The sequence below is a fragment of the Harmonia axyridis genome, chromosome X (assembly GCF_914767665.1).
Source record: "Harmonia axyridis chromosome X, icHarAxyr1.1, whole genome shotgun sequence".
Lineage (NCBI taxonomy): Eukaryota > Metazoa > Arthropoda > Insecta > Coleoptera > Coccinellidae > Harmonia > Harmonia axyridis.
The window spans coordinates 22293852-22321664 of NC_059508.1; the positions used below are offsets into that span (position 1 = coordinate 22293852).

The 27813-nt window shown below is 27.2% G+C and overlaps 1 protein-coding gene and 2 pseudogenes across 1 annotated transcript; 1 reads left to right on the forward strand and 2 right to left on the reverse strand.

Moving 5' to 3' along the window:
• Window positions 1-1675: 1675 nt before the first annotated feature.
• On the forward strand, window positions 1676-4000 carry LOC123685841 (piggyBac transposable element-derived protein 3-like). The gene is made up of 2 exons (XM_045625706.1): window positions 1676-1898; window positions 2117-4000. The coding sequence occupies exons 1-2, from the start codon at window positions 1879-1881 to the stop codon at window positions 3933-3935; spliced, it is 1839 nt and encodes a 612-aa protein (XP_045481662.1). The 5' UTR covers window positions 1676-1878; the 3' UTR covers window positions 3936-4000.
• Window positions 4001-4905: 905 nt separating this feature from the next.
• LOC123685844 lies at window positions 4906-5771 on the reverse strand (annotated as a pseudogene).
• Window positions 5772-21415: 15644 nt separating this feature from the next.
• LOC123685845 lies at window positions 21416-22555 on the reverse strand (annotated as a pseudogene).
• Between the last annotated feature and the right edge of the window lie 5258 nt (window positions 22556-27813).

A 27813-nucleotide genomic window follows, 5' to 3' on the forward strand; every position in this document is an offset into this window, starting at 1 on the left:
TATTTTTTAAGTATTTATAAGAATTAATCTTTTTTTATAATGAAAATATAATGTTTTAGATAAACTATATAAATAGAAATATTAACAAATTGCTATATATTAAGTAAGAAGCTTAAATTTTTATATTTCTTTAATTGGAGAGTTTCTCATTGGAATCATTAACAGTGACTTACCTCTAGTTTGGTTTCAATTAAATAAGGAATTTAAATTCAAATTTTTAGGTCGAAACTAAAAGCAATATTTTGCTTCTTATTTAAGATAAACTGAAAAACAGTATTTTTTAAATGCAAATTAAATGTTAATTTAACTATTATCCTATAAAGATCAGTTTAAGGCTCCTTGTTTTCATTCATGGTATAAACCTAAAATTAAGATTGCTATGAATATAAAAAATATAATGCTAATAATTATAATATTAGAATATTTTATTCTATAAATAAAAGGGATAATAAGGGTAATTTCTACATCAAAAATTAAAAAAATTAAAGCGATTAAAAAAAAGTGAATTGAGAATGGTAGGCGTGCAGAATTTTTAGGGTCAAATCCGCATTCAAAGGGAGAACTTTTTTCTCGATCTTTAAATGTTTTTATTGAGATATAATTTGCAATAATTATTAAAATTATTATAATTCTAAGAATTATTAAAATTAAAGATGAAATTAAGAATATTATCTATACTTTTAAAAGATTTTTTGATTGGAAATCAAATGTAATATTTATACTATATAGATATCTACCTCATCAATAAATAGATATATATAGGAATAGTCATACTACGTCTACAAAATGTCAATATCATGCTGCTGCTTCAAATCCAAAATGGTGATTGTTTCTAAAATGATTAAAGTTTAATCGAGTTAAACATACTAAAAGAAAAATAGAACCAATAATAACATGTAAACCATGGAATCCTGTAGCTATAAAGAATGTTCTTCCATAAACTGAATCGGCTATAGAAAATGGGGCTTCTAAATATTCAATTCCTTGTAGTAAAGAAAAATATATTCCTAGAAAAACAGTAATAATTAATCTTTGAAATGTTTGATTAAAATTATTTTCTATTAATCTATGGTGGGCTCAAGTTACTCTTAGGCCTGATCTTAATAGAATAATAGTGTTTAATAATGGGATTTCATTAGGATTAAAGGTATTAATTCCTTTTGGAGGTCAAGTTATTCCTAGTTCGATAGAAGGAGATAATCTTATATGATAAAATCTTCAAAAAAAACTAACAAAGAAAAAAATCTCTGAGGTAATAAATAAAATTATTCCTCATCGTAAACCAAAAGATACTAAAAGAGTGTGGTTTCCTTGAAAGGTTCTTTCTCGAATTACATCTCGTCATCATTGAAATATAATTAGTAAAAGAATTATATTTCTTAAAATAAATAAATTAGAGTTAAAAAGATGGAATCATTTAATTATTCCTATTATTGCAGTTATAGCTCTAAAAGCTCCTAAAATTGGTCAAGGACTATAATCTACTAAATGAAATGGGTGATTTTTTATCATAATTATTTTCTCTAGAATAAAGAGTTCTAAGGATAGCAAAAACATAAGATTGAATTAAAGCTACTGCTGATTCTAATAAAATTAGTATAAATTGAATTATAATAATTAATAAAATAAGCAAATTTACTATAGGACCAGTGTTTCCTAAAAGAGTTAACCCATTACAGCCCCGTGGCAACTTAAGTTGCCACGGCGCATTCGACTACATTCTATGCGCACGCGCATAGATATTGAAGTTCCATTGGTAAATTCCGGTCATGTGATATGTCCTGTCTCGAATAGCACAAACGTCAGTCAGATATTGTCAAACAGTGAGTTAGTGTATAACGATTTATTCAGAGCTCTTGAACTTTTTCATTCACCATAATGGCCGTCGATGAGAGATTGTAAGTATTCTATTTCAATAATGCATGCACATTTGTATTTTTGTACCAGTTTTATTCAATATGAATTCAGCAGTATATTTCTTCTTCACAGTAATATTTTCATGCAATATTTTGCTTTTGCCATACGGGCAAAGTTTGATGGCAACTAAAGTGGCCAACGGGAACACGTGACAACGGTTTCTGCAATATTTACATTTCTTACTGAATGATTTCGACAGGTATACTCGTGGAAGATCAGGCACTGGATTACTTCTTCATGAATTAATTGACCTTATCGAGAACGATGAGGACATATCAGCCACCAATATAGCCATATGTCCACCTGATGAACTTCCTGGTGCAGATACAGATAAGGACTCTGATTTATCGGATGAAGAGGTAGTTGGAGATTTTGACCACCTTCCTGCCCGTATATTACGCTCTCAGGTGGAAATGCAGAATCCAGAAATCGATGATGATCACGGCAATCCAGTCGTCCAAGATGAGAACCATTCAGAAGAACCTAGACCGACGACTTCTTCGCAGACAAGAGTAAGAAGCACCAAACGTAAGCGTCCCACAGAACGTACTTGGAAGCCGAAAATGAATGGGTTATCTTCAAGTATTCCTGAACTTGAATGCGAATACCGACCGGTAGCAGAAGATCTTCTGAAAGAAACGGTAAAAAGCCCTATTGAGGCTTTTAGGGCTTACTTCTCGGAAGATTTATTGAGTCATATCGTAACCGAAACTAATCGTTATGCTATGCAGAAACTCGTTCACAACCTGAATGCCACTGCTGAAGAAATGATTACATTTGTCGGAATTATGTTGATGTCAGGTTACCACCCTCTTCCATATAGAAGACTCTACTGGAAACAAGATCCAGATGTTCATTCGCACTTAGTTTCCGATGCCATCCGTCGAAACCGATTCGATGAACTGATAAGTTTTATTCACCTTGCCAACAATGAAAACAATGATGGAAGTGATAAAATGTACAAGGTCCGACCTATTTTTGATCACCTCAACAACTCTTTCAAACAAATCAGTCCTGGGCCCACTATTAGTATCGACGAGAGTATGATTCCTTATTACGGAAGGCATGGGTGCAAACAGTTTATTCGCGGAAAACCTATCAGATTTGGGTTCAAGTTATGGGTTGCCGCGGATCCATCTGGATACATCCATCATGTTGAACCCTATTGTGGAAGTTCAACTCGTCTTCCAGAAACTGGACTCGGTCAAGGAGGTGACGTAGTAATTGGACTTGTAGACCACATGAAATTGTCAAAGGGTATTCGACTCTACTTTGACAATCTTTTTACATCGGTTGGGTTGTTGGAAGAGCTTAGTTCTAGAGGACTTGGTGGAACTGGTACTCTGCGTGAGAATCGCTGTAGTGTTTCAATGAAACTTCCAGATAAAAAAACGTGGAAAAATAAACCCAGAGGTGAAACATCCACCAGTTCTTCAGGAGATATTTTAGCAGTCCGTTGGAATGACAACAATGTTGTTACTGTACTTACTAATTGTGATAATGTACATCCTATGTCAAAGTCAAACCGATACTCCAGAATTGAAAAGAAGGTCATTTCTGTCAAAGTACCAGGTCCTATTGCTCGTTACAATAGTAACATGGGTGGAGTAGATCTTTCTGATCAATTTTTGGCTTCCTACCGAAACAGAATCAGGTCGAAAAAATGGTGGTGGCCTTATTTCTCTTGGACTGTGGATGTATGCAGCACACAAGGTTGGTTACTGTATCGTCGCCTTGGGCATGATATTCCTCTATTGGATTTCAGACGTCAGTGTGCTATTTTCATTCTGAAGTCTTACGGCAGTCCTCCAATGGTAGCAGGAGTTCGATCATCTCTAGAGTTCACACCAGCTCTCGAAGAAATAAGAAAAGATCGAACAGATCATTTCATCGAAAAAGGTGAATCCAAGTATCGCCGTTGTAAAGTATGTGGCAGGCGTACAATTTTTGTATGCAAGAAGTGTGAAGTTCCTGTTCATCCTGATGAGTGTTTCAAAATTTTTCATGATGTAAAATAATAATATTTTATGTAATTTCATAGGAAATATTATACGGTTGAATCACAATAGATGTATACGATTGATATGCTAGTTTTATTGTACTTTGGAAAATTTCTTCATGAATTATCCCAGTGGCAACTTAAGTTGCCGCTTCATAGTAACTCTCCTGCATGTTCGATCATTATTTTTATAACACAATATCACTTTTTGAGTCTAAATAACTCATCAGACAAAGTTTCAGTTGAAAATCTTCACGGGGGAATTATGGGCTTTAATGGGTTAATAAAAGGTGTCCTGCAATTATATTAGCTGATAAACGAATAGCGAGAGTTCCAGGACGAATAATATTTCTAATTGTTTCAATACATACTATAAAAGGTATTAAAATAGAAGGAGTTCCTTGAGGCATTAGATGGGCAAATGAGTGATAAGTGTGGCTAATTCAACTATTTAATATAAATCTTAACCATAAAGGTAAAGCTAGGGATAGAGTAAAAATTATATGACTTGAGGCTGTAAAAATGTAAGGAAATAACCCTATTAAGTTATTAATTATAATGAAGTAAAATAATACAATAAATATTAAAGTATTATTTTTTTTTGTAATGATTTTGAATTATTTATGTAGAGTAATTAATATATTTTGAATTAAAAAGTTAAATCGATTAGGAATTAGTCAGAATATAGAAGGAATAAATAAAAAACTAATAATTATTCTTAGTCAATTTAAAGGTAATAGAAAATAAGATGAAGGATCAAAAGAAGAAAAAAGATTTATTATCATTTTCAAGAAAGTTTTTTATTTAATAATTTAAAATTTTTTAAAGGAGATTTTTTATGAGAATAAAATATTTTAATGTTTAAAATAATAAATAAAAGTGTTATAAAAATATATAAGGAAAACCAATCCATAGGTATAGTTTGAGGAATTAAAAATTATTCTGAGAATGATTTTAGTTTGACAAACTAATGTTATAGGTTAACTAAATTTTTCATTAGAAGTAGTCGTTAATTACTATAAAGTGGTTTAAGAGACCAATACTTATCTTTCAGTCATCTAATGAAAAATTTTCTACCCATTTAATGAAATTTTGGGGAGAAATTCTTTCAATAGAAATAGGTATAAATCTATGGTTTGCTCCACAAATTTCTGAACATTGACCAAAAAAAATTCCAGTTCGATTTAAATTAAATCTAAGTTGATTTAATCGTCCTGGGGAGGCATCGACTTTTACTCCTGTTGAAGGAACTGTTCAAGAATGAATTACGTCAGAAGATGAAGTTAGAATTCGAATATGAGAAAGATATGGTAAAATAGTTCGATTATCAACTTCTAGTAATCGAAAATTAAAAAGTTGATTATTATTAATTAAATATGAATCAAATTCAAGATTTTTAAAATCTGTATATTCATAGGTTCAATATCATTGATGACCAATAGTTTTAATAGTAACTAAAGGGTTACGGATTTCATCAATTAAGTAAATTAATTTCAAAGAAGGAAAAGCAATAAAAATTAAAGTTAATGCTGGTATGATAGTTCAAATTGTTTCAATATTGTGTCCTTCTAATATAAAACGATGGTTATAATTATTTAATGTTAGTCTCATTATGGTATATGTTACAATACAAGTGATTATTATTAAGATCAAAAGGGCGTGATCATGAAAAAATCTTAATTGTTCCAGTAAATATGAAGCTCTGTCTAAAAATATATATGATTTTCAAGTCGCTATTTCTAAAAAAAGGTAAATCTTTATAATTGGGGTTTAAATCCAATGCACTAATCTGCCATATTAGAATTTTTGAGCTAAGATTGGTACTTCTGAATAAGAATGTTCATTAGGGGGAGAAAGTTGGAGTCATTCAATTAAAGAGGGTACATTAGAATTAAACTTTCTTAAACGTATTGAATAAAATCTTTCTCAAATAATTAAGATTATAAAGATTATTCTAAGAGAGGAAATTATAGATCCAATAGAAGAAATTTTATTTCATTTGTAATAAGCATCAGGATAATCAGAGTATCGTCGAGGTATTCCTCTTAGTCCTAAGAAGTGTTGAGGAAAAAATGTTAAGTTTACCCCAATAAATATAATTAAAAATTGGATTTGTAACAATTTATTGTTAAGATTGAATCCTGTAATTAAAGGGAATCAATGGATAAATCCTGCTATAATGGCAAATACAGCTCCTATAGATAAAACGTAATGGAAATGAGCTACAACATAATAGGTATCATGTAAAATAATATCTATGGAAGAGTTAGCTAAAATTACTCCTGTTAATCCACCAATTGTAAATAAAAATAAAAATCCCAGGGTTCATAAAATTGAAGGTGTATAGTAAAATTGTATTCCATGTAAAGTTGCTAATCAAGAAAAAATTTTAATTCCAGTGGGTACTGCAATAATTATAGTAGCTGAAGTAAAATAAGCTCGAGTATCAACATCTATTCCCACTGTAAATATATGATGAGCTCATACTACAAATCCTAGAAGTCCAATAGCTAATATAGCATAAATTATTCCTAAAGAACCAAAGGCAATTTTTTTCCCTCTTTCTTGTGTAATAATATGGGAAATTATACCAAATCCTGGGAGAATTAAAATATAAACTTCAGGATGGCCAAAAAATCAAAATAAATGTTGGTATAAAATTGGGTCTCCCCCACCGGTTGGATCAAAAAAAGAAGAATTTAAGTTTCGGTCAGTCAATAGTATAGTAATTGCTCCTGCAAGAACTGGTAGTGAAAGTAATAAAAGAATTGCTGTAATAAGAACAGATCATACAAATAAAGGAGTTTTATCAAGTATTATACCAAATGGACGTATATTTATAATAGTTGAAATGAAATTTACTGCACCTAAAATTGAGGAAATTCCTGCTAAATGTAAACTAAAAATCACTAAATCTACTGAAGGCCCATTATGTGTTAAATTAGAAGAAAGAGGAGGGTAAACAGTTCATCCTGTTCCTGCCCCTATTTCTACGATTGTTCTTAAAATTAAAAGAGTTAAAGCAGGGGGTAAAAGTCAAAATCTTATGTTATTTAATCGTGGAAATGCTATATCAGGAGCTCCAATTATTAAAGGAACTAATCAATTTCCAAAACCTCCAATTATAATAGGTATTACTATAAAGAAAATTATAATGAAAGCATGAGCTGTAACAATTATATTATAAATTTGGTCGTTTCCAATTAATCTTCCTCTAGTTCCTAATTCTAACCGAATTAAAATACTTAACGATGTTCCTACTATTCCTGCCCATATTCCAAATAAAAAGTATAATGTTCCAATATCTTTATGATTAGTAGAAAATAATCATTTATTCGATAAAGTGGCTGAATTAAAGCGTTAAATTGTAAATTTAATTATGAGTTTTCTCCTTTATTAAGCCTTATATTCAATTATGATTATAAATTGCAAATTTATAGGTGAATATTATTCTAAGGCTTAGAATAATTCTATTTTTAACTTTGAAGGTTACTAGTTTATTTAACTTAAATCCTTAATAAATTCTAAAAATTACAGTAAAAATGATTAATCCGTAAATATTCACTCAATTTAAAAAAATTACATAGTAAGAGTTAATATAATTAAATTTTTTATTTTCATTTAATTTTATTATTAAAGATTGAAGTATTAAGCGTATATAAATATATATACAAATTAAAGTAATAAAAATTATTATAAAAGATAGAAAATAAAAGTGATTTTCAATTAAAGTTTTTAGAATTAGTCACTTAGGAAAAAATCCTAAAAAGGGGGGGATTCCTCCTAGAGAAAAGAAATTTAAAAAAAAATAGAATTTTAAAGTTTTATTGTAATTCATATTATTTATAAGATCTTTAATGTTAAAGATTTTATATTTATTAAAAATCAAGATTATATTTAAAGAAATGAAAGTATAAATTAAAAAGTATAATATTCATAAGGATTGATTTAATATTATTATTCTTAATATTCAACCAATATGGTTGATGGAAGATAAGGCAAGAATTTTTTTTAATCTGGTTTGGTTTCATGTTTTTACACTCCCTAAGGTTATACATATCAAAATAATCAAAATAAAGAATAGGTTTAATTTAAAATTATATATAATTAAAATTATTGGGGCAATTTTTTGTCAAGTTATTAATAATAATGCATTAGCTCATCTTAGTCCTTCTAGGACTTCTGGGTATCAAAAGTGAAAAGGGGCTGCTCCTATTTTTATAAGGATAGCTCTGTTAAACAAAAATATAGAAGTAGGTATTAATTGCTCGACAGAATTGATTAAAATAAATGAATTTAAAAAAGAAAATAAAACTAGAATTGATGCAGAAACTTGAACTAAAAAATATTTCAAGGAGGATTCAGAAGAATACTTAAAATTATCTAAATTTAAAACAAAATCAACTCAAATTTATCGGATTTGGCGTTGATTGTTGGACTTAGCCTCAGGATTGGTTTAGAATGTTGGAATTGATCCTGAAGTAGGACACCAAAATCAACTCAAATTTATCGGATTTGGTGTTGATTGTTGGACTTAGCCTCAGGATTGGTTTAGAATGTTGGAATTGATCCTGAAGTAGGACACCAAAATCAACTCAAATTTATCGGATTTGGTGTTGATTGTTGGACTTAGCCTCAGGATTGGTTTAGAATGTTGGAATTGATCCTGAAGTAGGACACCAAAATCAACTCAAATTTATCGGATTTGGTGTTGATTGTTGGACTTAGCCTCAGGATTAGTTTAGAATGTTGAAATTGATCCTGAAGTAGGACACCAAAATCAACTCAAATTTATCGGGTTTGGTGTTGATTGTTGGACTTAGCCTCAGGATTAGTTTAGAATGTTGGAATTGATCCTGAAGTAGGACACCAAAATCAACTCAAATTTATCGGATTTGGTGTTGATTGTTGGACTTAGCCTCAGGATTGGTTTAGAATGTTGGAATTGATCCTGAAGTAGGACACCAAAATCAACTCAAATTTATCGGATTTGGTGTTGATTGTTGGACTTAGCCTCAGGATTAGTTTAGGATGTTGAAATTGATCCTGAAGTAGGACACCAAAATCAACTCAAATTTATCGGGTTTGGTGTTGATTGTTGGACTTAGCCTCAGGATTAGTTTAGAATGTTGAAATTGATCCTGAAGTAGGACACCAAAATCAACTCAAATTTATCGGGTTTGGTGTTGATTGTTGGACTTAGCCTCAGGATTGGTTTAGAATGTTGGAATTGATCCTGAAGTAGGACGACCAAAATCAACTCAAATTTATCGGGTTTGGTGTTGATTGTTGGACTTAGCCTCAGGATTAGTTTAGAATGTTGAAATTGATCCTGAAGTAGGACGACCAAAATCAACTCAAATTTATCGGATTTGGTGTTGATTGTTGGACTTAGCCTCAGGATTGGTTTAGAATGTTAAATTGATCCTGAAGTAGGACGACCAAAATCAACTCAAATTTATCAGATTTGGTGTTGATTGATGGACTTAGCCTCAGGATTGGTTTAGAATGTTAAATTGATCCTGAAGTAGGACGACCAAAATCAACTCAAATTTATCGGATTTGGTGTTGATTGATGGACTTAGCCTCAGGATTGGTTTAGAATGTTAAAATGATCCTGAAGTAGGACGACCAAAATCAACTCAAATTTATCGGGTTTGGTATTGATTGTTGGACTTAGCCTCAGGATTGGTTTAGAATGTTGAAATTGATCCTGAAGTAGGACGACCAAAATCAACTCAAATTTATCGAATATATTTATATAAATAATCCTATTTTATAGGATTTTTTACTTTGTGAATTAATTTTTGTACACTTAAATTAATGAAAATTTAATAGTTTTTATTAAAGGTTAAAATATTAAATTTTAAATTTAACTTAATAAGTTAAATTTTTAATTGTTAATTTTTTTTTGTAATTATATTCAATAAAATTAAATTATTTCTTAAAGTTTCAAAAACTCTTGTACATCTTATACTAGAATATAAAGATAAGCTAAAGAAGCTGATGGGTTCATACCCCATTTATAAAGGTATACCCCTTTTCTTTATAATTAAAACTATAAAATTAATATTTTTAATTTTAATAATAAGAGGAACTCTTATTTCTATTTCTGCTTATTCATGAATTAATATCTGGATTGGTTTAGAATTAAACCTCTTAGCTTTTATTCCTATTATAAATTTAGATAATTTTAAGTATTCTTCTGAATCCTCCTTGAAATATTTTTTAGTCCAAGTCTCTGCATCAATTCTAGTTTTATTTTCTTTTTTAAATTCATTTATTTTAATCAATTCTATCGAGCAATTAATACCTACTTCTATATTTTTGTTTAACAGAGCTATCCTTATAAAAATAGGAGCAGCCCCTTTCCACTTTTGATATCCAGAAGTCCTAGAAGGACTAAGATGAGCTAATGCATTATTATTAATAACTTGACAAAAAATTGCCCCAATAATTTTAATTATATATAATTTTAAATTAAACCTATTCTTTATTTTGATTATTTTGATGTGTATAACCTTAGGGAGTGTAAAAACATGAAACCAAACCAGATTAAAAAAAATTCTTGCCTTATCTTCCATCAACCATATTGGTTGAATATTAAGAATAATAATATTAAATCAATCCTTATGAATATTATACTTTTTAATTTATACTTTTATTTCTTTAAATATAATCTTAATTTTTAATAAATATAAAATCTTTAACATTAAAGATCTTATAAATAATATGAATTACAATAAAAGTTTAAAATTCTATTTTTTTTTAAATTTCTTTTCTCTAGGAGGAATCCCCCCCTTTTTAGGATTTTTTCCTAAGTGACTAATTCTAAAAACTTTAATTGAAAATCACTTTTATTTTCTATCTTTTATAATAATTTTTATTACTTTAATTTGTATATATATTTATATACGCTTAATACTTCAATCTTTAATAATAAAATTAAATGAAAATAAAAAATTTAATTATATTAACTCTTACTATGTAATTTTTTTAAATTGAGTGAATATTTACGGATTAATCATTTTTACTGTAATTTTTAGAATTTATTAAGGATTTAAGTTAAATAAACTAGTAACCTTCAAAGTTAAAAATAGAATTATTCTAAGCCTTAGAATAATATTCACCTATAAATTTGCAATTTATAATCATAATTGAATATAAGGCTTAATAAAGGAGAAAACTCATAATTAAATTTACAATTTAACGCTTTAATTCAGCCACTTTATCGAATAAATGATTATTTTCTACTAATCATAAAGATATTGGAACATTATACTTTTTATTTGGAATATGGGCAGGAATAGTAGGAACATCGTTAAGTATTTTAATTCGGTTAGAATTAGGGACTAGAGGAAGATTAATTGGAAACGACCAAATTTATAATATAATTGTTACAGCTCATGCTTTCATTATAATTTTCTTTATAGTAATACCTATTATAATTGGAGGTTTTGGAAATTGATTAGTTCCTTTAATAATTGGAGCTCCTGATATAGCATTTCCACGATTAAATAACATAAGATTTTGACTTTTACCCCCTGCTTTAACTCTTTTAATTTTAAGAACAATCGTAGAAATAGGGGCAGGAACAGGATGAACTGTTTACCCTCCTCTTTCTTCTAATTTAACACATAATGGGCCTTCAGTAGATTTAGTGATTTTTAGTTTACATTTAGCAGGAATTTCCTCAATTTTAGGTGCAGTAAATTTCATTTCAACTATTATAAATATACGTCCATTTGGTATAATACTTGATAAAACTCCTTTATTTGTATGATCTGTTCTTATTACAGCAATTCTTTTATTACTATCACTACCAGTTCTTGCAGGAGCAATTACTATACTATTAACTGACCGAAACTTAAATTCTTCTTTTTTTGATCCAACCGGTGGGGGAGACCCAATTTTATACCAACATTTATTTTGATTTTTTGGCCATCCTGAAGTTTATATTTTAATTCTCCCAGGATTTGGTATAATTTCCCATATTATTACACAAGAAAGAGGGAAAAAAATTGCCTTTGGTTCTTTAGGAATAATTTATGCTATATTAGCTATTGGACTTCTAGGATTTGTAGTATGAGCTCATCACATATTTACAGTGGGAATAGATGTTGATACTCGAGCTTATTTTACTTCAGCTACTATAATTATTGCAGTACCCACTGGAATTAAAATTTTTTCTTGATTAGCAACTTTACATGGAATACAATTTTACTATACACCTTCAATTTTATGAACCCTGGGATTTTTATTTTTATTTACAATTGGTGGATTAACAGGAGTAATTTTAGCTAACTCTTCCATAGATATTATTTTACATGATACCTATTATGTTGTAGCTCATTTTCATTACGTTTTATCTATAGGAGCTGTATTTGCCATTATAGCAGGATTTATCCATTGATTCCCTTTAATTACAGGATTCAATCTTAACAATAAATTATTACAAATCCAATTTTTAATTATATTTATTGGGGTAAACTTAACATTTTTTCCTCAACACTTCTTAGGACTAAGAGGAATACCTCGACGATACTCTGATTATCCTGATGCTTATTACAAATGAAATAAAATTTCTTCTATTGGATCTATAATTTCCTCTCTTAGAATAATCTTTATAATCTTAATTATTTGAGAAAGATTTTATTCAATACGTTTAAGAAAGTTTAATTCTAATGTACCCTCTTTAATTGAATGACTTCAACTTTCTCCCCCTAATGAACATTCTTATTCAGAAGTACCAATCTTAGCTCAAAAATTCTGATATGGCAGATTAGTGCATTGGATTTAAACCCCAATTATAAAGATTTACCTTTTTTTAGAAATAGCGACTTGAAAATCATATATATTTTTAGACAGAGCTTCATATTTACTGGAACAATTAAGATTTTTTCATGATCACGCCCTTTTGATCTTAATAATAATCACTTGTATTGTAACATATACCATAATGAGACTAACATTAAATAATTATAACCATCGTTTTATATTAGAAGGACACAATATTGAAACAATTTGAACTATCATACCAGCATTAACTTTAATTTTTATTGCTTTTCCTTCTTTAAAATTAATTTACTTAATTGATGAAATCCGTAACCCTTTAGTTACTATTAAAATTATTTCTCAAGTTATTAATAATAATGCATTAGCTCATCTTAGTCCTTCTAGGACTTCTGGATATCAAAAGTGGAAAGGGGCTGCTCCTATTTTTATAAGGATAGCTCTGTTAAACAAAAATATAGAAGTAGGTATTAATTGCTCGATAGAATTGATTAAAATAAATGAATTTAAAAAAGAACATAAAACTAGAATTGATGCAGAAACTTGGACTAAAAAATATTTCAAGGAGGATTCAGAAGAATACTTGAAATTATCTAAATTTATAATAGGAATAAAAGCTAAGAGGTTTAATTCTAAACCAATCCAGATATTAATTCATCAATAAGCAGAAATAGAAATAAGAGTTCCTCTTATTATTAAAATTAAAAATATTAATTTTATAGTTTTAATTATAAAGAAAAGGGGTATACCTTTATAAATGGGGTATGAACCCATCAGCTTCTTTAGCTTATCTTTATATTCTAGTATAAGATGTACAAGAGTTTTTGAAACTTTAAGAAATAATTTAATTTTGTTGAATATAATTACAAAAAAAAATTAACAATTAAAAATTTAACTTATTAAGTTAAATTTAAAATTTAATATTTTAACCTTTAATAAAAACTATTAAATTTTCATTAATTTAAGTGTACAAAAATTAATTCACAAAGTAAAAAATCCTATAAAATAGGATTATTTATATAAATATATTCGATAAATTTGAGTTGATTTTGGTCATCCTACTTCAGGATCAATTTCAACATTCTAAACCAATCCTGAGGCTAAGTCCAACAATCAACACCAAATCCGATAAATTTGAGTTGATTTTGGTCGTCCTACTTCAGGCTCAATTTAACATTCTAAACCAATCCTGAGGCTAAGTCCAACAATCAACACCAAACCCGATAAATTTGAGTTGATTTTGATGTCCTACTTCAGGATCAATTCCAACATTCTAAACCAATCCTGAGGCTAAGTCCAACAATCAACACCAAATCCGATAAATTTGAGTTGATTTTGGTCGTCCTACTTCAGGATCAATTCCAACATTCTAAACCAATCCTGAGGCTAAGTCCAACAATCAACACCAAATCCGATAAATTTGAGTTGATTTTGGTCGTCCTACTTCAGGATCAATTCCAACATTCTAAACCAATCCTGAGGCTAAGTCCAACAATCAACACCAAATCCGATAAATTTGAGTTGATTTTGGTCATCCTATTTCAGGATCAATTTCAACATTCTAAACCAATCCTGAGGCTAAGTCCAACAATCAACACCAAATCCGATAAATTTGAGTTGATTTTGGTCTTCCTACTTCAGGATCAATTTCAACATTCTAAACCAATCCTGAGGCTAAGTCCAACAATCAACACCAAACCCGATAAATTTGAGTTGATTTTGGTCGTCCTACTTCAGGATCAATTCCAACATTCTAAACCAATCCTGAGGCTAAGTCCAACAATCAACACCAAATCCGATAAATTTGAGTTGATTTTGGTCGTCCTACTTCAGGATCAATTCCAACATTCTAAACCAATCCTGAGGCTAAGTCCAACAATCAACACCAAATCCGATAAATTTGAGTTGATTTTGGTCGTCCTACTTCAGGATCAATTCCAACATTCTAAACCAATCCTGAGGCTAAGTCCAACAATCAACACCAAACCCGATAAATTTGAGTTGATTTTGGTCGTCCTACTTCAGGATCAATTCCAACATTCTAAACCAATCCTGAGGCTACGTCCAACAATCAACACCAAATCCGATAAATTTGAGTTGATTTTGGTCGTCCTACTTCAGGATCAATTCCAACATTCAAAACAAATCATGAGGCTAAGTCCAACAATCAACACCAAATCCGATAAATTTGAGTTGATTTTGGTCGTCCTACTTCAGGATCAATTTCAACATTCTAAACCAATCCTGAGGCTAAGTCCAACAATCAACACCAAATCCGATAAAATTGAGTTGATTTTGGTCGTCCTACTTCAGGATCAATTTCAACATTCTAAACCAATCCTGAGGCTAAGTCCAACAATCAACACCAAACCCGATAAATTTGAGTTGATTTTGGTCGTCCTACTTCAGGATCAATTCCAACATTCTAAACCAATCCTGAGGCTAAGTCCAACAATCAACACCAAATCCGATAAATTTGAGTTGATTTTGGTCGTCCTACTTCAGGATCAATTTCAACATTCTAAACTAATCCTGAGGCTAAGTCCAACAATCAACGTTTAAGTTTTTAAAATTATTAGTTTTTGATTTTGATTAACTAAGAAACTGACTTTTAAATTTTTAAAATTTTTAAATATCACCTTATTTATAAATTTGTATTAGAATTCTATTGGGGGGGATCAATAGAATTCAATTTACAAAAATTTGAATAAATGGATTTATATTTAAAAATCAAAAAATTTTGTAATTAAAAATTATTCTTTCAATTTTATTTTCACAGAAAAGGTTTAAATTTTCTATAAAATAAATTTTCTGTTAGACTAGAAGAAGAATTTTTTCTAAAAGTTGATTTTTCTAACAAAATAGTTTGGAAAAAGAAATTTTATGATAAATCCTTTTTTCATATAAAAAATAATCGATCCCTGTAAAATTTTGTAATCCGAAGATTTTTTCCAAATTTCATCAAATTTCACGAAATTTGGCATTTTTTTCAAAAATTTCGGGGATGGAACTAGGGGTGGGTTGCACATGTTTCATCTCATCAAAATGATCCTTTCTTCAGGCGCCCTAATAGGAATTTCCTCATACATTGGTTTTTATATCCAAGTGTTATAATTGTTTTTTAGACAATAATGTCAATTTTAAAGATCAAATTTTTTGAAAAATTTCAAAAAAAAACGAAAAAAATGCAAAATTTTGCAATTTTTTGCATTTTTTGGGTCAAAATTTGGCCAAAAAAAAATGGCCTAAAATCGATACTTTATTAGCAGTATTAATTTAAATTTTGTCTTTCAATAGGGTTTTTCTCTTGGACCCTATGCCTTTTTAATTAAAGAATTTATTTATATATATCTATAATATTTAATAATTAATAATTACTTATTAATATATAATAATAATTATATATATAAGGGCGAAATATATCTTACATTGGATAGTACCATTAGTAATATTCTAGGTGCTAATTTTAATTAAATAGTTAAAATAAACATTTTTAAATATATAAAAACCGATTTAATATTGGTATCTTAAGGGATATATAATAGTACTCCCGAAAAAAAGAGAAAGAATATATAAAGTAAATCAGTATATAAAAACGACGGTGAATTTCGAGAATTTCTATATTAATAAATATTTTATATATTAATAATATTTATAATATATATATAAAGAGTATAAATTATTAATAATTAATTTAACATTAAAATATTAACATTTTATTTATATAAGAATTAAATTATAATTAATCTATAATTATTAATAATATATTAAAAATTATTAGTTATTAATAAAGTTAATTTTTAATGAAAAATTCAAAATTAATGAAAAAAAAAAAAAAAACCTAAGTATTAATGAATTAAATTATCATTAAGAAATATTATTTCTAAAGTATTATGGTATTTATCGTGAAAATGAAGTTATTCTTATTTTAACTAAATCTATTAAAAATTACGTGAAAAATAGATTTAGAAAAATAAAATTAATAAAGATTTCATAAAAAAATTGAATTAAAATATCTAACAAAAAAATGTAATTTTTAAATATTTGGTTAAATTTGTCTATTTTTTGGTTGTCTCGAATAATTTTTAATTTATTGGATACAAAGTGATCATAAAGGGTAAAAAAATGATTTGTTAGTAAAATGAAGTTATTATGTCAATATTTTGATTTAAATTATAATTATTTTAAGTTTAATTATTACATAGTTAAAAAAATTATTTATAAAAATTTAGGATTTTCATAAAATTCGAGTAATTTTTGAAAATTTTATATAAATGCTTAAAAGGAAATCGCTCATAAAAAAAAAATCTATATTTTTTTGTTAGAAATTTAAATTTAAATAATTTTTAAAAATTGTGATATGGAAATTATCTAATAATTTTTTTTGAAAAAATTATTTGTTAGTGTAATAAAGTTATTTCGTTTAAAAATTTTGTGAAAAATTGTTAAAAATTTTTCAAAATTTATGGATTTTTGAAAATTTTGATGATTAGGGAAGGAATTTTTTTTTTCATTTTTCATAAATTTGATTTTTATATAATTTTGAAAATTTTTAGAATAGGTTAATTTAAATATTTTAATAAAAATGATAAATGTTTAGTTTCGGGGGGAACAAAATTAATAAATTTAAAATTAAATTTATTTTGAATTTTAAAAAATTTAATTTTTGATTATTTTATTTAATAATAAAATTATAATTTATTTTTTTAAAATTATTGTATTTATCAAGAATTTTTTAAATCCGATAATTTAAAATATTTTTGATATTTGGTAGGCTTCAGTTTATTACAAAATTTATTTTATTAAAATTAAATTTGAATAAAGCTATAACAGTCGGCAATAAGAATTGTTACAATTTAAATTGTTTAGTATTGGATTTAGTGAGTAGGGTAGCACTAAATTTAAGGGTATAACTTGTAAATCCTTGGGGGAAAATTTTTTAATTTAGAGTTAAAAAGTTTAAGGTTTGGTTATTATCTAAGGGGACGTTTTTGACGGGAGGAAGTTACAAAGATTTGTTAACATAAAGTTTTTATAATTATAATTTATTTTTTTTAAATTATTGTATTTATCAAGAATTTTTTAAATCCGATAATTTAAAATATTTTTGATATTTGGTAGGCTTCAGTTTATTACAAAATTTATTTTATTAAAATTAAATTTGAATAAAGCTATAACAGTCGGCAATAAGAATTGTTACAATTTAAATTGTTTAGTATTGGATTTAGTGAGTAGGGTAGCACTAAATTTAAGGGTATAACTTGTAAATCCTTGGGGGAAAATTTTTTAATTTAGAGTTAAAAAGTTTAAGGTTTGGTTATTATCTAAGGGGACGTTTTTGACGGGAGGAAGTTACAAAGATTTGTTAACATAAAGTTTTTAAAATTATTAGTTTTAATAATTTAATTTTTTAAATTTAATTTAATTATTATTATTTCTAAATAAAGTTAATTTTTTTTTGTTTGAAATAAATTTTAACTAAATGTAGTCTTTTTTGGGTTTTAGTTAATTAGATATTTGATTATGGTATTAGATATATATATTCATTCAAGATTTATATGAATATTGTTTTAAATTTAATAAATTAGTAGTGTATATTTTTAATTATTAAAAAAATTTAGAATTAGTGATAAGATTTAGTATTTGCAATTTTTGTGCCAGCAGCAGCGGTTATACAAAAAATATAATATATATTTATTAGCTTTAATTAATAGAATTAAAAATTAAAAAAGAAATTTTAAGTTTTAAGGTGAAATTTAAATTTATTAATATTTTTAATTATGTTTTTATGAGGTTAAGAAATTATTATAATGAACTAGGATTAGATACCCTATTATTAATTAAGTAAATTATAAAGTTAAGTGATTAATAGTTAAGTTCTTTAAAGCTAAATGATTTGGCGGTATTTTTACTTTTCAGAGGAACCTGTTCTATAAACGATAATCCACGATTAAAATTACTTTAGTTAGAAACTTTTATATCGTCGTTGTTAAATATTTTTTTAGAAATTAATATTTAGATATTTTTTAAAAATTTAAATCAGATCAAGGTGAAGTTTATATTAAAGTAGAAATGGGTTACATTAAATTATATTTATGGATTTATTTATTTTAAAAGTTTTATGAAATTGGATTTGATTGTAATTAAATATTTTTATTTTTAATGATTTAGTACTAAAATATGCACATATTGCCCGTCGCTTTCATCTAATATGGAATAAGTCGTAACATAGTAGATTTACTGGAAAGTGATTCTAGAATGTCAGTTTAGAGCTTGAATAAGCATCTTATTTACATTAAGAAGATAATTAATAATTTAAATTGAATTTTAAAATTTATTTAATTAATATATATATATATATATATATATATATAATTTTATTAAATAATTAGTATTTTTATTAGATTAAGAAAAATTTTATTTTATGATAGATTAATAGTACTGAAAAGGAAAATTATATAAATTTATAAAAGAAACAATATTGTGTACCTTGTGTATCAGGGTTTATTAAAAATTTAATATTTATATATTTATCTCGAATTTAAAAGAGCTATATAGTTATAAATATTATTGTTTAATAAATATTTATAATAATTATATAGTAATGAAACGTTATTCGTTTTTAAATATATCTAGTTTTTTAAGAAAAGAATTTAATTCATTATAAAAATTATAAAAATTTAATTTTTAATTTTTTGAATTTTTATTTTAATAGTTTTAGGGATAAGCTTAAAATTAAATTATTATAATTAAATATTATAAATTAATAATTTATAGAATTAGAAATTTTTACTATTTGAAGTTTGTTAAAATTTGTTATTTAATTAAAAATATTTATATATTAATTTAATTTTTTTATTAAAGTAAATTTAATAATAAAAATTATATTGAAATAATGATAAAATTAGTATTAATTATTTTGTAAAAATATAAGTAATTACGAAAGGTATAATTAAGTAATTAGGCAAAAATATCTTTCACCTGTTTAATAAAAACATTTCTTTTTGATTATAATTTAAAGTAGGACCTGCCCACTGAATAAAATTTGAAGGGCCGCAGTATTTTGACTGTGCAAAGGTAGCATAATCATTAGTTTTTTAATTGAAAGCTTGTATGAATGGTTTGATGAGAAGATAACTTTCTAAATTTTATTATTTAAAAATTTTATTTTCAAGTTAAAAAGCTTAAATTTTTTTAAAAGACGAGAAGACCCTATAGAGTTTAATTTATAAAAGATTTTTAATTTAAAGAATTATAAAATTTAAAATTTTTATTAAATTTGATTGGGGTGATAAAAAAATTAGATTAACTTTTTTAACTTTAACCATTAATTTATGAAAAATTGATCCATTTTTATGATTAAAAGAATAAATTACCTTAGGGATAACAGCGTTATTTTTTTTTAGAGTTCAAATCGAAAGAAAAGATTGCGACCTCGATGTTGGATTAAAGTTAAATTTAGGTGTAGAAGCTTAAATATTTGGTCTGTTCGACCATTAAAACTTTACATGATCTGAGTTTAAACCGGTGTAAGCCAGGTTGGTTTCTATCTTTAATAATTTAATAAATTTTAGTACGAAAGGACCAAGTTTATGATTTAAAATTTTATAAATGAATAAAATTATTATTTTGGCAGATTAGTGCGTTAGATTTAGAATCTTTATAAGTATTTTATACAAATAATAATTGATATAATTTTAATTTTGATAATTTTTATTTTAATAATTATTTGTATTTTAGTTAGAGTAGCTTTTTTAACTTTATTAGAACGTAAGTTATTAGGATATATTCAAATTCGAAAAGGCCCTAATAAAGTAGGTTTTTTAGGAATTTTACAGCCTTTTAGTGATGCAATTAAATTATTTAGAAAAGAAATAATTTTTCCTTATATGGCTAATATTTTAATTTATATTATATCACCAGTTTTTAATTTAATTTTAGCATTAATATTATGAATTAGAATACCTTTTTATTGTTATTTATTTAAGTTTAATTTTTCTGTATTGTTTTTTTTGTAATTTCTAGTTTTAGTGTGTATACAATTATATTATCGGGTTGATCTTCAAATTCTATTTATTCTTTATTAGGAAGGCTTCGTTCAGTTGCTCAAGTAATTTCTTATGAAGTAAGAATATTTTTAATTTTATTATCATTTTTAGTGTTAATTATATCTTTAAATTTAATAGATTTTATTTTTTATCAAAAATATGTTTGATTTGTTATATTTAATTTTCCTCTAAGAATAATATGATTTATTTCAAGATTAGCTGAAACTAATCGAACTCCTTTCGATTTTTCTGAGGGTGAATCAGAGTTAGTTTCAGGATTTAACGTTGAATATAGAAGTTTTGGATTTGCTTTTATTTTTATGGCTGAATATTCTAATATTATTTTTATAAGAATAATAAGAAGGTTGATTTTTATAGGAGGAGATTTTTATTCTATTATATTTTTTTTAAAATTATTATTTTTTTCTTTTATATGAATTTGGGTTCGAGGGACTTTACCTCGTTATCGATATGATAAATTAATATATTTATCTTGAAAGGTTTTTTTGCCTGTTTCTTTGAATATACTTATATTAAATTTTAGATTAAGATTATTATTTATGGTATTAATTATATAGTTAATTAAATTTTGTATAAATCAATAGAAATTTAAATTCTTTCTTATATTTTCAAAATATATGCTTTTCAAGCTCATTGATTAATTAAATATTCATCAGTCTCAAATTTTATAAATAATTGAGTTTAATATAAAGTATATGAAATAGATTAAGGTAAAAATTTGTCCTATGAAAATAAAAGGATCTTCAACTGGTTTAGCTCCGATTCATGTTAAAATCATAACTGTAACGATAAAATTTCAAAATATAATTTTATTAATATAATAAAAGCTGTTTCTTTTCATTATTTTGAAATTAATAAAAGGTATAAAATAAAGAATAGCAATTGATATTACTAAAGCAATTACACCTCCAAGTTTATTGGGAATAGAGCGAAGAATTGCATAAGCAAATAAAAAATATCATTCTGGTTGAATATGAGGAGGGGTGGAAAGAGGATTAGCTGGGATAAAATTATCAGGATCTCTTAATATATAAGGATATAGAATAATAATATTTAAAATAAAAAATATTATAATGAGAAAACCTAAAATATCTTTAAATGAGAAATATGGATGAAAACTAATTTTATCTAAATTAGAATTAGATCCTAAAGGATTACTAGAGCCAGAGTTATGTAAAAATAGTAAATGAATTATAATTAAAGCTGAAATAATAAAAGGTAAAATAAAATGAAATGAATAAAATCGGTTTAATGTAGCATTGTCAACAGCAAAACCTCCTCATAGTCAAATAACGATAGAATTTCCTAGGTAAGGGATTGCAGAAACTAAATTTGTAATTACAGTTGCTCCTCAAAAAGATATTTGCCCTCAGGGAAGAACATAACCTAAAAAGGCTGTAGCTACAGATATAAATAAAATAGTAGTTCCTGTCATTCAAGTTTCTGTAAGTTTGTAAGAACCAAAATATAAGCCTCGCCTAATATGTAAGTATAAACATATAAAAAATAAAGAGGCTCCATTTGCATGAATAGTTCGTATTAACCATCCTATATTTACGTCTCGACAAATATGAGTTACTCTATTAAAAGCTAAATCTACGTTTGCACAATAATGCATAGATAAAAATAATCCTGTAATAATTTGTATTATTAAACATAAGCCTAATAAAGATCCAAAATTTCATAAATATGAAATATTTCTTGGTGTAGGTAGATCGATTAAATAATTGTTAATAATTTTCGTTAAAGAATTAATTTTTCGTATTGGTATTTTCATATTTAAATTGACGTAACGGTCCAAATTTTACTTTAGTAATTTTTACAACTGCAATTATTGAAATTAATAAATAAAAAAATCAAAATTAAAAATATGTTAGAATTTGGGTAATTCAAAAATTTATTTAAATTCAAATAAAAATTCAAAAAATAATATTATCTCAATGATTTCAATTTCAATGAATATTTCTATTAAGATCAGGCCTAAGTGTAACTTGAGCCCACCATAGATTAATAGAAAATAATTTTAATCAAACATTTCAAAGATTAATTATTACTGTTTTACTAGGAATATATTTTTCTTTACTAGAAGGAATTGAATATTTAGAAGCCCCATTTTCTATACCCGATTCAGTTTATGGAAGAACATTCTTTATAGCTACAGGATTCCATGGTTTACATGTTATTATTGGTTCTATTTTTCTTTTAGTTTGTTTAACTCGATTAAACTTTAATCATTTTAGAAACAATCACCATTTTGGATTCGAAGCAGCAGCATGATATTGACATTTTGTAGACGTAGTATGACTATTCCTATATATATCTATTTATTGATGAGGTAGATATCTATATAGTATAAATATTACATTTGATTTCCAATCAAAAAATCTTTTAAAAGTATAGATAATATTCTTAATTTCATCTTTAATTTTAATAATTCTTGGAATTATAATAATTTTAATAATTATTGCAAATTATATTTCAATAAAAACATTTAAAGATCGAGAAAAAAGTTCTCCCTTTGAATGCGGATTTGACCCTAAAAATTCTGCACGCCTACCATTCTCAATTCACTTTTTTTTAATCGCTTTAATTTTTTTAATTTTTGATGTAGAAATTACCCTTATTATCCCTTTTATTTATAGAATAAAATATTCTAATATTATAATTATTAGCATTATATTTTTTATATTCATAGCAATCTTAATTTTAGGTTTATACCATGAATGAAAACAAGGAGCCTTAAACTGATCTTTATAGGATAATAGTTAAATTAACATTTAATTTGCATTTAAAAAATACTGTTTTTCAGTTTATCTTAAATGAGAAGCAAAATATTGCATTTAGTTTCGACCTAAAAATTTGAATTTAAATTCCTTATTTAATTGAAACCAAACTAGAGGTAAGTCACTGTTAATGATTCCAATGAGAAACTCTCCAATTAAAGAAATATAAAAATTTAAGCTTCTAACTTAATATATAGCAATTTGTTAATATTTCTATTTATATAGTTCATCTAAAACATTATATTTTCATTATAAAAAAAGATTAATTCTTATAAATACTTAAAAAATATTTTAATTTACCTCAATATCTTCAATATTGCGCTCTATTAAGCTATTTAAGTAGAATATATAAATCAATAACAAAATAATTCAAATTAAAAATATGATTATATAAATCTTTAAACTATTTTTAAAAATATACTGAAATAAAACAGAAATTTTTTTAAAAAATTTAAATAAACCCTGACTTCCTAAGGACTCTGATCAACCTTGATCTAAAAATTTATAATTTAGTATTCCTAAATTAATAAAAAAATTATTTATTCCAAAAGTTGAAATATAAGGCAAATTCCATATTAATACTAAAAAAATTAAAATTTTTATTAAATTAGAAAAAATTAAATTATAATTTAATTTTAATAAAGAAATCTCAAAACCTATAATTACCCCAATTATTACTATAATTAAAATTAAAATTTTCATAAAAAAAGGTAATACAACTAAATTGATATCCTTAAATATAAATCATATAAGAACCGTTCCTGAAAATAATACAATAATAAATATAAATCCTATTCTATAAACTATTTCATCTCTTAATTCTTCAGTTCTATTTATTCTAAACCCACAATAATCTGTAAATATTAAATAATTCAATAAACGCACTGTATAAGAAACTGTTAATGTTAAAGAAATTAATATAATTAAATAAATTACAATATTTAATCTTGTCATAGAATAAACCTCTATAATTAAATCTTTTGAGTGAAATCCAGAAAAAAAAAGGAATACCACATAATGATAAATTTCTTACATTAAAATATATTACAGTTATAGGAGTTTTATAAACTCTAAACCTCCTATAAAACGAATATCTTGACATTCTCCTATTAAATGAATAAAATTACCTGCACATATAAATAATAAGGCTTTAAATAAAGCATGAATTAATAAATGAAAAAAAGCTAATTCATATAAACCTAATCTTAAAATAGTAACTATTATATTTATATATATATATATGATTTTCTTGGACTCGGATGTCACGCATGTAGCTACAATCTCTCAAATGGTAAGGTCAATTGCTGCTGTAACCAAAACTGGACGGCTGACTTCTGTTGTTGATTTCATTTGTTTGTTATTTCCTCCAATATTTCTTATTAAGCCATTCCACATTTTTGATTTCCTCCCACGTGGTAAGGTCAATTGCTGCTGTAACCAAAACTGGACGGTTGACTTCTGTTGTTGATTTCATTCGTTTGTTATTTCCTTCAATGTTTCTTACTCTAACACTTTTTGTCGTATTGCTGAGGGATGAAAGCTTGACACACGTGTCTAAGGAAACCACTTTGGTATAAAGGACTGTTCTTATTTCCTTTTTTTTGTTTAATCAACAATTATCCGAGTAGGCCATTCCACATTGTTGATTTTCTTGGACTCGGATGTCTCGCAGGTAGCTATAATCTCCCACGTGGTAAGGTCAATTGCTGCTGTAACCACAAATGCACGACTGACTTCTGTTGTTGATTTCATTCGTTTGTTATTTCCTTCAATGTTTCTTACTCTAACACTTTTTGTCGTATTGCTGAGGGATGAAAGCTTGACACACGTGTCTATGGAAACCACATTGGTATAAGGGACTGTTCTTATTCCCTTCTTTCTGGCCATTGACCTTAACACGTGGGAGATTATAGCTACCTGCGTGACATCGTAGTCCAAGAAAATCAACAATGTGGAATGGCTCACTTGGATAATTGTTCATCAAAATGAAAAAAGGGAATAAAAACAGTCCCTTATACCAAAGTGGTTTCCTTAGACACGTGTGTCAAGCTTTCGTCCCTGTGCAATACGATGAAAAGTATTAGAATGTGAAACATTGAAGAAAATAACAAACGAATGAAATCAACAACAGAAGTCAGTCGTGCATTTGTGGTTACAGCAGCAATTGACCTAACCACGTGGGAGGTTATAGCTCCCTGCGTGACATCCGAGTCCAAGGAAATCAACAATGTGGAATGGCTTACTTGGATAATTGTTCATTAAACAAAAAGAAGGGAATAAGAACAGTCCCTCATACCAAAGTGGTTTCCTTAGACACATGTGTCAAGCATTCGTCCCTGTGCAATACGATGAAAAGTGTTAGAATGAGAAACATAGAAGGAAATAACAAACAAATGAAATCAACAACAGAAGTCAATCGTGCATTCGTGGTTACAGCACGAATGGACCTTACCACGTGAGAGATTATAGCTACCTGCGTGACATCCGAGTCCAAGAAAATCAACAATGTGGAATGGCTTACTTGGATAATTGTTCATTAAACAAAAAGGAGGGAATAAGAACAGTCCCTTATACCAAAGTGGGTTCCTTAGACACGTGTGTCAAGCTTTCGTCCCTGTGCAATACGATGAAAAGTGTTAGAATGAGAAACATTGAAGAAAATAACAAACGAATGAAATCAACAACAGAAGTCAGTCGAGCATTTGTGGTTACAGCAGCAATTGACCTTACCACGTGGGAGATTATAGCTACCTGCGTGACATCCGAGTCCAAGAAAATCATCAATGTGGAATGGCTTACTTGGATAATTGTTCATCAAAAAGAAAAAAGGGAATGAGAACAAACCCTTGTGGTTTCCGTAGACACGTGTGTCAAGCTTTCGTCCCTGTGCAATACGATGAAAAGTGTTAAAATGAGAAACATAGAAGGAAAAAACAAACAAATGAAATTAACGACAGAAGTCAGTCGTGCATTTGTGGTTACAGCAGCAATTGACCTTACCACGTGGGAGATTATAGCTAGCTGCGTGACATCCTAGTCCAAGAAAATCAAAAATGTGGAATGGCTTACTTGGATAATTGTTCATCAAAAAGAAAAAAGGGAATAAAAACAGTACCTCATACCAATGTGGCTTCCTTAGACACGAAAGTCAAGCTTTCGTCCCTGTGTAATACGATGAAAAGAGTTAGAATGAGAAACATTGAAGGAAATAACAAACAAATGAAATCAACAACAGAAGTCAGTCGTGCATTTGTGGTTACAGCAGCAATTGACCTCACCACGTGTGAGATTATAGCTACCTGCGTGACATTCGAGTCCAAGAAAATCAACAATGTGGAATGGCTTACTTGGATAATTGATCATTATACAGAAAGAATGGAATAAGAACAGTCCCTTATACCGATGTGGTTTCCATAGACACGTGTGTCAAGCTTTCGTCCCTGTGCAATACGATGAGAAGTGTTAGAATGAGAAACATTGAAGAAAATAACAAACGAAAGAAATCAACAACAGAAGTCAGTCGTGCATTTGTGGTTACAGCAGCAATTGACCTTACCACGTGGGAGATTATAGCTACCTGCGTGACATCCGAGTCCAAGAAAATCAACAATGTGGAATGGCTTACTTGGATAATTGATCATTAAACAAAAAGAAGGGAATAAGAACAGTCCCTCATACCAAAGTGGTTTCCTAAGACACATGTGTCAAGCATTCGTCCCTGTGCAATACGATGAAAAGTGTTAGAATGAGAAACATAGAAGGAAATAACAAACAAATGAAATCAACAACAGAAGTCAATCGTGCATTCGTGGTTACAGCACGAATGGACCTTACCACGTGAGAGATTATAGCTACCTGCGTGACATCCGAGTCCAAGAAAATCAACAATGTGGAATGGCTTACTTGGATAATTGATCATTATACAGAAAGAATGGAATAAGAACAGTCCCTTATACCGATGTGGTTTCCATAGACACGTGTGTCAAGCTTTCGTCCCTGTGCAATACGATGAAAAGTGTTAGAATGAGAAACATTGAAGAAAATAACAAACGAAAGAAATCAACAACAGAAGTCAGTCGTGCATTTGTGGTTACAGCAGCAATTGACTTTACCACGTGGGAGATTATAGCTACCTGCGTGACATCCGAGTCCAAGAAAATCAACAATGTGGAACGGCTTACTTATATAATTGTTCTTCAAACAAAAAGAAGGGAATAAGAACAGTCCCTTATACCAAAGTGGTTTCCTTAGA

What these genes read in the sequence shown, in the direction of transcription:
- LOC123685841 (XM_045625706.1), top strand. Translation starts at nt 1,879, where the DNA reads ATGGCCGTCGATGAGAGATT. An exon ending in ATGGCCGTCGATGAGAGATT is followed by an intron (nt 1,899 to 2,116) that starts GTAAGTATTCTA and finishes TGATTTCGACAG; the next exon opens with GTATACTCGTGGAAGATCAG.